This window comes from Mesocricetus auratus, unplaced genomic scaffold (genome assembly GCF_017639785.1).
Source record: "Mesocricetus auratus isolate SY011 unplaced genomic scaffold, BCM_Maur_2.0 Super-Scaffold_100015, whole genome shotgun sequence".
NCBI lineage: Eukaryota > Metazoa > Chordata > Mammalia > Rodentia > Cricetidae > Mesocricetus > Mesocricetus auratus.
Genome location: NW_024429198.1, coordinates 5,351,084 through 5,363,863, shown reverse-complemented (window position 1 = coordinate 5,363,863; position 12,780 = coordinate 5,351,084). Strand labels below are relative to the sequence as shown.

The 12,780-nt window shown below is 38.7% G+C and overlaps 1 protein-coding gene across 4 annotated transcripts in view; it reads right to left on the bottom strand.

Moving 5' to 3' along the window:
- Nucleotides 1-12,780, bottom strand: part of Nadk2 (NAD kinase 2, mitochondrial) — a 37,078-nt gene that overhangs the window by 16,563 nt on the left and 7,735 nt on the right. For 3 of the 4 annotated variants that reach the window (XM_040757606.1, XM_040757607.1, XM_040757608.1), the window contains exons 2-6: nt 9,430-9,518; nt 8,527-8,615; nt 7,381-7,462; nt 2,218-2,301; nt 708-844 (exon numbers count right to left, since the gene is read on the bottom strand). In XM_040757606.1, coding sequence (XP_040613540.1) covers nt 708-844; nt 2,218-2,301; nt 7,381-7,462; nt 8,527-8,615; nt 9,430-9,518 — 481 coding nt within the window. Of the gene's footprint in view, nt 1-707; nt 845-2,217; nt 2,302-7,380; nt 7,463-8,526; nt 8,686-9,429; nt 9,519-12,780 lie in introns of all 4 variants that reach the window. The other variant, XM_040757609.1, reaches the window with a different exon arrangement.

Here is a 12,780-nt window from a genome sequence, read left to right as displayed (position 1 = left end):
TTAAGATGCTATTCCTGAGATTTACCCAGAAATTTTTCAAAGAGAAGAATCTTTTTATAACAGTCCACAAATATTTCTTTTGTGATTTTTTTTTGCACCATGTAAGTTTTAGAGTTACTGGAAACAATAACATGACAAAATAAAAATCCATAAATTTGAGCAAAGCTGAATATTCACTTTAACCTTCATACAGAACAGCTGTAAATTTCCATCTGCCAGGATTCTCCTTAATCAACCTTAAACAGAAATCTCAAAGCTGGATGCAAAAATCTTTCAACAAGAAGGATTTTAATCAACAACTACAGTAAATGCAGTCAAATATACAGAGAGAGACAGACAGTTAAGTACACTCATAACTACAGAAACACATACTTATGAGATCTCCTACAGATCAGCTTATTCACTCTCTCCTGCTTTCTCTTGATTTGTCAAAGGTCTTTCCCTAAGTATCAACTGTCCTGCTGGGCATTAAATAATTTATCCCTAATCAACTAGTTTTCAAACCTGTCCTAGAGACAGTTCGTCTTAAAACATGTTCTACTTCTTTAGATTCTAATTATAACAACGACAACAAAAATTTAAGCCAGCAAAAAGTATTTCTTTAAGAGTTACTAGTGGCACTAAAAGCAAATTAAAATGTAAATTTTTGCTTCAAAAGCTTAGAAATTACATAGTGCCCGCCCAAGGGTAATGTCCAGTCTACCTACTTTCATCATCAGCTCTTTCAATGTTGAAGGCTCTGCTGTGCTGATTCAAACTCAGCTGCTGTTCGTGAAGGTCTACGGGGGTGGGGTTTATGCCAGTCCCTTCCAGATATAATCTGATACGCTGTCTCCACAGCCACCTGAACATAAAGAAAGGGAAGTTACAATAAAATCAAATATACTGAAGTATGAATCAGACATTATAATACCTCAGCAAATTGAAAAATGTACATGAGAAGCCATAAAGGCATATATATATATATGTATATATGCCTTTAATACCAGGACTAGGGAGAGGTAGAAGCAGGCAGAACTCTGAGTTCCAGGCCAGCCTAGTCTACAAAGCTAGCTCCAGGGCAGCCATACCTACATAATGAGATCCGGCCAAAAGATAGGGAGGGAGCTAATTATTCCAAGAGTAACTTATAGCACAAACTCCTAAAGCCCACAGGTCCCCACTGAAAGGCTTATATGGGTGTTTACTTCTTTTTCAAGTTGTTGGTAATGTCTAAGAAGCTTATCTAAAACCTACACGGTAATCTGAATTAAACTCTTAGTAATAAACCATTAAATCCATAAGAGCTGGACACATGCATATGTTTGCTCAGCAGCGCCTATCACAGAAGGCAAACAGTTCCCCACCAAGATGAATGTATTAGATGAATGTCCCCTAAAATTTCAAAATGCTGATTTATATTGTTGTAGCTTTGGTTTTGTTGGTTTTTGAGACAAGAGTTTCCCTGTGTGACCCTGACTGTCCTGGAACTCGCTTTGTAGACCAGGGTGGCCTTGAACTCGCAGAGATCCATCCACCTGCCTCTGCCTCTGTCTCCTGGGGTGCTGCATTTAAAGATGTGCGTCACAACTGCCAGGCAATGGTGATTGTTTTTAAACACTGTAGGAAAAAAGATCAAGAAATGAGAAACGTGAGCTACCTACTACACCTAAAGACATAAACAGTAACTCAGTAAAAGTGGATGCTGAGAATTCAAATTGTGTTTCACAGAAAATACTCCCACACACTGACCCACCTCTCCAGCTCGGAGAAATACGCTTTTAAAAAGCCCATCCCAACGCTAAAAAACACTTCACAGAAAAGACAAAGATACCAGGCTGATTAAACCCATAAGCATCCATTCATTACCAGTTAAAAGTACAAATATAAAACCAAAGCTTCAATTTTACTAAACAGCTTGAACTATCTTTCTACCAAATGCTAAGAACATATATTAATAACAAGACTAAAAAAACGTAGAGTCAACTTCACTCTGGCTGAAGGAGTAAAATCATCATTTTACAATGATAGGCCAAGGACCATTTGTCACGCTTTCTCTACTTTGTTCTACTGGACAGGAGAAGGTAGGAGAGCTCTGTGACTGACTCCTTGCATTTTCTGCAGCTCCTTTTGTAAGGATCAGGGAAGTGCCCCGGTTTGTCTGTGTCTCCTCTTTGTGAACAGCATCAGCAGCACAGATTTACTAAAGAACCAAACAAGAGAATTAGGACTTCCTACCTGAACTCGCCACGCGAGAACTTCTGCAGGGCTTCAGGGAAGGAATGTGTGTATCGAACAGGCAGACATAAGTGGCCTTCAGACCTGGAATGTCAGGGGATGTTCAGGTGGTACAAAAGGTGGAGAAAAATAGGCAGAGGAGAAAAAAATTCAGAGCATCACTAAACTACAAAAACCCAAGACCAGTTTTTCTAAATTTCAATCCTTCACTTCATTCATTTCTGCCACAAATTGCCTGTACTTTCAATAACAACAAAAAACATTAAACAAATCAGAGTTCACAACAAGCTTTAATAAAACAGGATTATACTTATATTTCCATACTGATAAAACTAAAACTAATAGCAAAATTCAGCTACTAATCACCTTGTCAGCTTACCCAGTGGTAGAGTAGGATTCTTGCGTCTTACCTCTAAAGTACTTACCTATTAATGTCACATAAGTCACTTTAGGATTGTTTCCTTATTTCTAAAATTGTGACAAACACCAACCATTCAAGGTTATTCTAAAGAATCAAACTGAAATGTGTGAAATCAAACATGTTGAACCACTTAAGTTATCCTTAAGCAAAGGACTGAGAAAGCTTATCCCAATACAACCTTTCACTTACTCAAAAATTATGAAAGATGAACTTCAAGGAATTCACAGACTGACATGGAAGACAAATGAAAGGAGTACTCGCACAGCTGGAGAGACAGCTCTGTGGTAAAGAGTATGCACTGCTCTTGCAGAGGACACGAGTTCAGTCCCCAGCACTATGTATGACACATAGCTCACAACCATCAGTAATTCTAGTTCCAGGGGACCTGACACCTTTTCTGATTCTGATGGCCATAAACTCATGACTACATCCCACACAGACACACATACATATGTGCATAATCAAAATACAATAAAACCAAAAATAACTGAAAATGACAAAGTGATAAGATTCCTTTTAAGTTGCTACAGGACAAGATGTGGCTCCTAATGATATCCAGAAATTTTCACTATCATCATTCTAGGTGCTCTAGTCCTGAAGGAATGGATGAGTAGACCTTGCAAAAAGTCTTGATAATTAAAAAAAAAGTTATAAAATATAAATTAATGAGCAGAAAAAGAAGTTTTTGCAAAGTACAGTTAAGCAATTTATCTACAGAGGTCAATAACAGAACTTCATTTTTTTGACTTTTTGTTATTGGGTTTTTTTGGGGGGTTGGGGGGTGTTTTTTTGTTTTTGAGACAGAGTATCACAGACTGCTTACCAAGTCTGGGTGCTGAGATTGTAAATCTGGACCACTAGAACAACATCTGTCCTGCAGGCTTTTAAAACTTTTATATCCACCAATTCACCCAAGGTTTACTATATAAAAGGGAACATAGCCATTTGACAGAAGCATCTCCTTAGGTCAAGTACAAGTCTAAACTACTGTCCACAGAAAGTCACACTCTCTCATGAGGTCATATACTCAGACATCAGCTTGGACCCCAGGTATTATCTAAAGGCCTGACTTGGGCTACTAGATTCACTTCCCAGATTGCAAGCTAGTGGCAGCTACAAGCAGGAGGTCTCTGTTCCTCTGATGGGAGCCTTTCCTCACAGGGTAGCTATACTTATTTCAGTATCATGGTAGCTGAGCAGTTCAAGAGCAATCCAACACAGAAGCTGCAATACATCACTTAGAACACAGCTTAGAATTTTCAATATCACACCAGTTCACTGGCCTCAATGGCCACCCTGACTGAAAACAGAAAGCAAGATGGAAGCCACAGAGAGGGGAAATATTAGTATACAATGAGACTGAATACTATGGCATTCCAAGGCTAACTGTTTACCAGGCTCAGCAGAGTGAGTATAGAAGACAGAAGAGAACAACTGAATGCTATTTTTAATTCGAATTGAGTCCATGTGGGCCAGCCATCGTTATACCGATATTTCAGCCCAAATGAGACCCTCAAACGCCTGCATGACTTTTTACCTCATGACAAGGTATTGATTCAGCTTTCCCTTTTCTCCATTTTCTATTTGCCTCCATAGGCACACCTAAAGTCTCAAAATCTGACACATTCATGACTTACAGCCAGTTTTTTAAAGAAAACACAATCCAACCATAAAATTGCTCAAGTTGACAACCTCTTATCTTAATGACATAAAAACAGGCTATTAATCTAAAATCCACATGCACCAACACTGAAGGAATCAAAGTTAATTACTGAACTAATGATCCTACTTTCTTAATCTTAGAGAACATTAATTCAGTGAGGTTGAAGTCCTAGGCCTGCTCCCTGAGATCAATTACATTCATTTTTCAGACGTTTCCTAAACACTATGCATACGCCTATGTTAATGTTAGAGAGGTTGGGACTCAAAGTCCTATACACAAAAGAATTAGCCGTGTAGTAGCAGAGACAGGCAGGAAAGAACAGGAAGAGGCTAGTCAGGTACTGTCTGTGAAGGGAGCTGGAGGCTGCTGAGGCCTGACTTAGGAAGACCCACAGCAGTACATTTTGACACTCCATCTTACAAAAGCATGAAAATAGCACGGGCCTTCTGGAGAACTCTCTTAAGTCATCTACTATCTCATATGTCAACAAAGCTTCTGGTCACAGCCAAAGCTTGCCTGGATGAGTTTCCAACCAAGGTGTGAACAGATGCTCACATGGTTAGCATTCACACTGAGCCTTTTAGAAAGACTCTGGGCTGCTCCTAGAAGTTTAAATCCACACATGCATTTTTTTCAACTGAAGATTATATAGTGCCTGTGATGAAACTAGAAGGGCAGAGAAGCAACAAATGGAAAAAAATGTATATATTAGCTAAGGATTTACAATGTATCTTGAAGATCATGGAGGAACTGTAAAAGATTTTAATTAAGGAGTAACTATAAACAGATTTGCACTTTAGAAAAAGACCATGAGTTGTATATAAAATGTGCCCCACAGGTTTCTATATTTGAACACTTGGTTACTGAAATATTTTCAACAACAGCCTATAAAGGCCTGAGCTATGTTTAGTGGTAGTGAAAATCATAAGAGATGGACTTCACAGTGTCTTCTGGACACGGCACATTCCGGACAAGGCCTACACACAATCAAGCCAGTCTCTGTGGCATGGAGTCAGAGCTACAGAGAGTTGACACTTCTGGGGAAAGCAGTCAGTTTTCTATTAGTGTGTGGCTCTTGGTGGGTCAACCACACTCCAGTAGATACCCTCATACCCGGAAGTACAGGACAGTACATATTGAAGTAAATGGGTTTTTATAAAAACAAAAAAGGTGGAGTTGTTGAGGGAGTGGGGAGACGTGAAGGGAAATATGGAAGGAGTTACAGAGAATAAAAACTCACAGTATACAATTTTCAAAGAATTCATCTGAAATTTTTTTAAGAGGAAGAATCAAAGGCAAAATTCTTAGAATTTATTAGCAGTTTGATGAGAGGCTAAGGAAGTAGCCACAACTCCATCACAGGTAATGGTTCCACTAATCAGGAATGAAGCAGAAGAGAAAAGCAATGGCCATTTGTAGACGACAAGCTGCTTTTTTAATACAGCTGACAAAAAGCCAGTTTGCTAGAACAGCATGAAAAAAGAGAACAAAAGTAACAGGAAATTAGGACGGAAAAGAAGAACCAGCAGATAATGAAGTCTTGTGGTTCAGTGAGGATGACCACCTATGGACCCTTTCCTGAGATAAAGGATCTAAGTGCTAAAACTAAAACTAAAATAAAATAAATCCAAGGAAAGGTAGGGTGGGTTGGCCTGCTCTTCACAGTTAAGACTCAGACTTACTCAGTGGGATGGGGCCCCCGTAAGGCTCTGAGACAGTATGAAGCATCCTGACTGCAGTGGGGTACCAGGGATGACGATGGAAGCAGGGGACGCTCTAGACAATCAAGGACAAAGGGACCCAAAGAACAATCTGTGAGAATGGCATTATAGATGAGTGATGAAAACTAAGTACCTTTAAAGAGACAGTCACCAAGACGAAATCACAGAGGCAGAATCTTACAAATGCTATGCTTAAAACCCCATGTCTGCTAGGTTCCGGGGTCGCTGGTCTCTTAAACAGCACTTGTTGAGGACAAATCCAGAAAAGGCTCAAAGGTTTAGAACTGAAAAGTGAGGACACAAGCTATGTTTGGGCTCAAGAAAAGGAAAAGGGACAATAACCAAGGATACAAGATGGCAGGAAAGGAACAGCCCGGGTGAGAGTGCAGGCTGGGAGGGATCACGGTGATGAGAAGAGATCTCCTACCTCCATTCCCTGTGATATGGGGAGGGCTCACTCAAGGGAGAACAGGATGCAGACAGAAAAAGCAGGCAGGCCCTCCTGAGTGGTGGGCTGGGGGCTGGGGTAGAGGCTGAGATGAGAGGGCTAAGTCTACAGATCCCGGGGAGTGAGAAGTACCAGCGAGTCCAAGTCTCTAAGATTCTTTTTCCCCTCTGGGTGATTTGTTTTCAAACCTGATATAGGAATGAAAAAGATGACAAACATATCTAGAATTGAACAGGAAAATAATTATTTTAAAACATTTATGCAGCCATCAAGGAAATTCACAAAAATGAAGAAAATAGAGGGGCCCTGAGCATCAAATCCTCAAGGGCAGATCTGAGAGGGATAAGACTGACATTAAGGAGAGTGTGCTCCTAGAAATGAGATTGTGGAGGCGGGAAAACTCCAGATGAATTTCATAAAGTCTACTTAGGATCATGGCTCTCAGTGGCTAGAATAAAGAAAAGAGCAAATATCTGTAAAGCTGGGGAAAAAAACAAAAAAGCTTTCAGACAAAAGAAGCAAATTCTGAGAGATTCCCTCCAGGCCTGACTGACAACAAATGTAACAGAGAACTGTGGGAAGGGTGGATCAACATCAGTCATCCAAGGTCTCAGCAATCAATCACTTGGTCAACTGCACATTTTATCACTGAATTGTTTTTGGAACATGTTCTGATGTACGCAGTACCAGGAACAAAGATGTCTACGCTTTAACATCATGCACTATGGTAAAATCCTTGAAGCAACAGAGCCCCATATCATGACTACACAGAGAAAATGAAGAATTGATTCAAAAGTGTAAAAGTCATCAAAAAATAGGCAACACACAAAACAAAGCAGAAATAGTTGTGCATAGAATATTTAAAATTAGTCTTACAAGCCAGACACAAAATAAACATGTTCTCGCTTACCGTTCCGGATCAGTGTTGACCCCAATAACAGGCTTAAGTCTGTCCAAAACTTTACTGGCTGCCAGAAGCATCGTGCCGTCACCTAACAGTGCAAGACACAACCAGATTTGTCTTAGAAAGCAGCTCAAACATTATTTTGAAAACTAGCATTTTTAACAACCATCCCCTCCTAGCTGACTGACGCAGCTTCCCCTCCACCGAGCACATCTTTGCATTCTGCTCTGCCTGTTGTACTGTGCTGAGTCTGCCGTACTGCACTATGTTTGCTATACTCTGCCTGTTGTATTGTGCTGAGCCTGTAGTCCTGTGTTATGCCTGTTGTATTATGTTGACCCGGTTATACTGTGCTGAGCCAGCTGTACCGGGCCTGTTGCATTGTATTGAGCCTGTTGAACTGTACCTGCTGTGTTGAGCTATGCCTGTTGTACTATGCTGGCCTGTTGTACTGTGCCTGTTATACTGTGCTATGCTTATTGTACTGTGTTGTGCCGGTTGCACTGATTCAAGATTTCAACAGCGCCAGGACTGGAAAAGAAAAGTGTTTATACTGGAAAGCTGTCCTACAGGCTATCCTGCACAGAGTGGCTGGCAGAATTTCTCATTTCAACAGCCCACTAAATGACAATAATACCATCCAACTGGGCATCACTGTTCTAATCTCAAACATCTCCTCCCCTAACCTATAAAACCAACCCAAAGATTTATGATATATTTGTGAAAACATAATCCAACTATGTCCTACTTTAATATATTCTCTGGACAACTACTTTTGATTTAAAGGTGGATTTTAAAAAAACCTGTTAATAGCAAAATTCAAGAAAAAGTACATGTTGGTGTACTCGGGTCAAATAATAGCCTCGATAAGTTATCACAATTGGCTTGTTATTAAGACCGCTGTAATTAAACCAAAATACACTTAGCAAATCATGTTTTGAATCTGAAGATGACCTGTAAATCTACATTAAAGAACAAGAGAATCTCACAGCATCAAGAATTATAAATTAACTAATATTAAGAAAAAATGCAAAAGACAAAAAGCCTGTCTTGCAGGACTTGAAGGATTCAAACCAGCTGAATGCAGGTACGTGGAGCGAGCACTCACTGAAAAGACCCCATCCCAGCGCCTGGGCTCCAGGGCACAGTTACCTCCTGCTGCTATGACAGCATCAGCCCATCCAACAGTTTCTTCATTGTACTCCCTCCGCTTTACTAGGCGGACCTCAATCCCTTCGTGCCTAGGATAAGAAGTTGCACGCGTTTTCCATGGGTGACACAGCTAAGACACGAACATTTCTAAGAGGCAGACTAGCACCCGGAAGAAAAGCAAGAAATGGTAAGATTTCTGCCATAAAAACAAATTTAGGTGTAGTTTGTAAAGTTCACTTATACAGCCAATTAACTATGACAGCTCAGAAAGCAAATGAATAAAAGTTGACAACCAAATCTCCGTGTGCCTTAAAATACATTTTAGAATCACTCCAGCAATACTGATTGATCAGAATTTTACTTTTCTCTGTTTCTGAAGCTGAAATGTAATGTAAAAATGTTTTATGTTCATTACATATAATACTTATAAATACTTATAAAACCAAACAGCTATTGCCTGAAATTCAACAAATATTGGGTGGCAGAGACTAAAAGTACTTGGTAATTATCATGTTCTTAGATTCCTCTTTTATAGTCACTTAAACTTATTCAGCTACAAATTGAAGACTCTACAATAGTCATTTTTAGACACAAGGAATACGTTCATGAACACTTGTATCTATGACTCTGGTCCAAGAAATAACACTTTACACAGAGATGTGTAGGGAACTACTTGTGGTAACAGCACGTCTCTAGTAGACAGATTTACTGGAAATACCTGACTTTTAAGAGTAAAATAAAAATTTCCTTAGAAAATGATAAAGTCAAGTCTTTTAACCTCAATATAACCTTCTGGAAATGTGGCAAATTTTACTAAAACTCTAAGAATTAGCTGCTAGTACAAAATAAAATCAGAAATCCTGACTATAAAATCCCATCTAAGACCCCAGCCCACAAACTTACCGTAAACTATCTACTATATGTTCTACATTTTTGGTGTGAATATGATGTCGTTCAAGTAGTCCACTGTAGCTCGAGCCTTTCAATGCAAGCTAACAGAACAAAAGAAAATGCTATTTTACATTGAATATTATTTATAATACATAAATTTAAAAGCTCTATGCAAGATAAAAATTGTAAAGACACATTTTAATAGCTTACTATAAAATCTACAAGTTCAAATTCAACTAAAGGTCAGATTTCAGAAAATCGTAATTTATTTTAGTAAAAAATAGAGCATTAGGTTTTGTGAAACATGCAGTCAACAGTTTCCAAAAGGCACATTCTTCATGTCTTTTTAAATGCCTTCACCAGATTACACCTAGCTACCTGAAGGCCAAAGAGAGGATGTCACTTTTACAGGCAGTCAACTGACCTTTGACTGGCTTGAGTATGCTGCTCCTGTGTGTTCCATTTGGACCCCATATGGAATTTGCCCTGCATCATCTAAACAAAGGACTGGGTAGGCCTCTGAGAAAGGGTAACTTCCAGATATGTAGAATCATAATCTTTAAGTATTAGTCTTCCTAATTGAGTTGAGTAATATTTTAGATTTATCTTTCCATTAATACTCTAAAGATTAGATAATCTAAAAAGCAAAATGTAAAATGTGTCCAATATAAAATCATAAATGTATTATCATTACTTACTAAATTGCAGAGTAAAATTAACTTCTAAAAGATAATTAGTATGTATTTTACTTTTGGGAATGCCTGAGTCAGGTTGGCCTCAAATTTACACTCTTTCCTTAGCCTCCCAAATATCTGTATTAACAGCATACACCACCACGCCTGGCTTATGCTTTACTTTTTAAAAAAGAATACTTATTTATTTATTGGCAACTGTATTTTGCTTTTGTGAGATCACAAATATAACCCTAATGTGAACAGCATTTTTAAATAAAATAAAACCAAATATGTTATTTCTTAGGAATGATTACCGCTAATACTTTGATGCCTACCTTCCCAGCCTTTTCTTTAAACATACTGGGTTAAGAGTTCTTTAACATATTTTTTCCACTTCTACCATTTAAAGAGAACTGTATGGTGCCCAAAACAAAGAGTGAAGGAAAACATTTGGTTATTCTGAAAATTAATAAATGGATGCTAAATTACATCAGACAGCCATACAAATTTAACTGCTGTCCATCAAAACTATTGAGTTCAGGCCAAATCAGCACTGACCACAGTGGTAACTACAAACCTTCACTGCCATTAAGCAAATGAACACAAATAAAGTTTGTTTCTGATTAAAGACAAGCACAACATACACCGTCAGATTACCATCCCTCACTACTCAGACCTAAATCTTCCTATCAACCACCTCTCAAGGAGTATGAACCAAAGGCCTTTCTTCTCCATGATTCCCTTCTCGTGACTTCATAAGAAATCCTCATATTGATGCTAAGATTTCCAAGCTCTATCCCATGTGCCTACTTAACATCTTTCTTTCCATGGCTAACAGGGATCTTTTAATATTCAATACCGAGCCCTTCAATTTCTACTCTAAGTCAAGGCTAGAGTCACACGCGAGACCACCTCTTCCCTTATTCCCTATCCAATTACGAGTCACAGGTGCCATCAATGCACTCCTTACACTCATCACCACCACAATTTAGACAACTGCACAAGCCTCTTCAGCTCCTAGGTCACAAACAGCACTCACTTTAACACATCGGTGGGTGGTTATAACTCCCCCGCCACTCTTTTCTTTGCACTTGCTAGAATGAGTTCTTTCCTGAAGCCCAATCCTGTTCTTCTCAGCCTTCAAGTACAAGGACAGCCTAACCACTAGCACAGGCGAGGCCCCGAGCATGCTTACCGCTCACAGATGCAAAACCAAAACACTTTTTTTGGGATGGAGACAATCACTTTACCCCAAAGTCTGTTAGTTCCAGCCATTGAATTTGCTATACCTAAAATTACCATGAGTATATTTAAAACAGAAAAAAAAACAAACAAAAAACTATTCATGCCCCCTTATAGAATATAATTAACCAAGAACAGTGGTCATCTCTTGTTCACCAGTGTGCCCTCAGGTCCTGGTTACTGGATAAGTTATCTGTTGAGTGAATTCATTCATTCATTCATTCATTCATTCAATCAATCATGTAAGTTTTGGCTGGGGTGGGAGGTGGCTGGGATGCATGTTTCAGAGAAGCAACAAGAATGCATAAACAGATCCAGAATGGCAACCTGAGTGACAGACTTGCCTGCAAAGCTGGCCTTGCAGGCCATCTCTACGTGGTCAAGACTGAGGAGAGGCCAAGATGTGGAGGGAGGGAACACATTACTTTGTCATACTAATACCATACATAATCTCACTTTAGGAGCAAACACTTCACAAAGCTAGAAATTAAGGTTTTAAAAATGTAATGTGTGCAAGTATTTGAGTATCTGCCTACTGTTTCTTTCGATATTAGTTGAGTTCAATCAAATTTATTAAATGGAGACTACAAATAGCCTAGAGTGATGACAGGAATTTTGACTGTACAATAAATCTTTCAGAATTGTGTCATCAGATTTATCGTTTCTCTCTTGCTGGTCCCCAGACTTCAACAACCTGCCCAAATAGTGTATCATCTGTTCCAACTTTTGGTAGCACTGTATGAACATACACCCTTGAACAAGAGACATAAACAAGCTAAGAAACTTCTTTTCTTACTTCCTGGTTCTCAGCAAACTGCAGGAAATTAAGCTAAAGATTATCAGTGGAGGAGAAATGTCTTTATCTCATATTTCTCCTTGTGAAAACACTCTTTGTACATTAGGGTCAACATTCACCTAGATAATGCAATTGCTGTAGGATTTTAACACACTAGCTGGGGGAGTCGTTGGTGGAGTAGCTAGCTGCACTCACTAACAAGGACTAAGCAGATAAGCGGTGAAACATTCCAGGAAACACTTTAGAAACATCAACTAGAATATTCTGAACCAGCATGTAAATAGCACTCACGCTAGTGTAAAACACAAACTATATCCCTGAAAATAATATGGCTTCAAAACACCTAAAAACTCACCTTCATCAGAAAAACATCAAGTACAAATGAATTCCTGTAAAATGGTTTACAATTAAAAAGTTGAAGAAATTCAGGAAACATTCTCAACTTTGCAATATTTCATATTACATTTTCAGAAATATACTCATAATATTTTTCAAAAATGTATTATTTTCAATAAATTAAATGATTATCCAAGTTGGAAAAAGAAGAATCCGATAAACAAATCTACAGAATATCTCATTATAAGTGATACAGTTTCTCCTACAAAAATGCCAAACAGCAACACCTCTTCTCTCACCGCTGTGATGTTAACA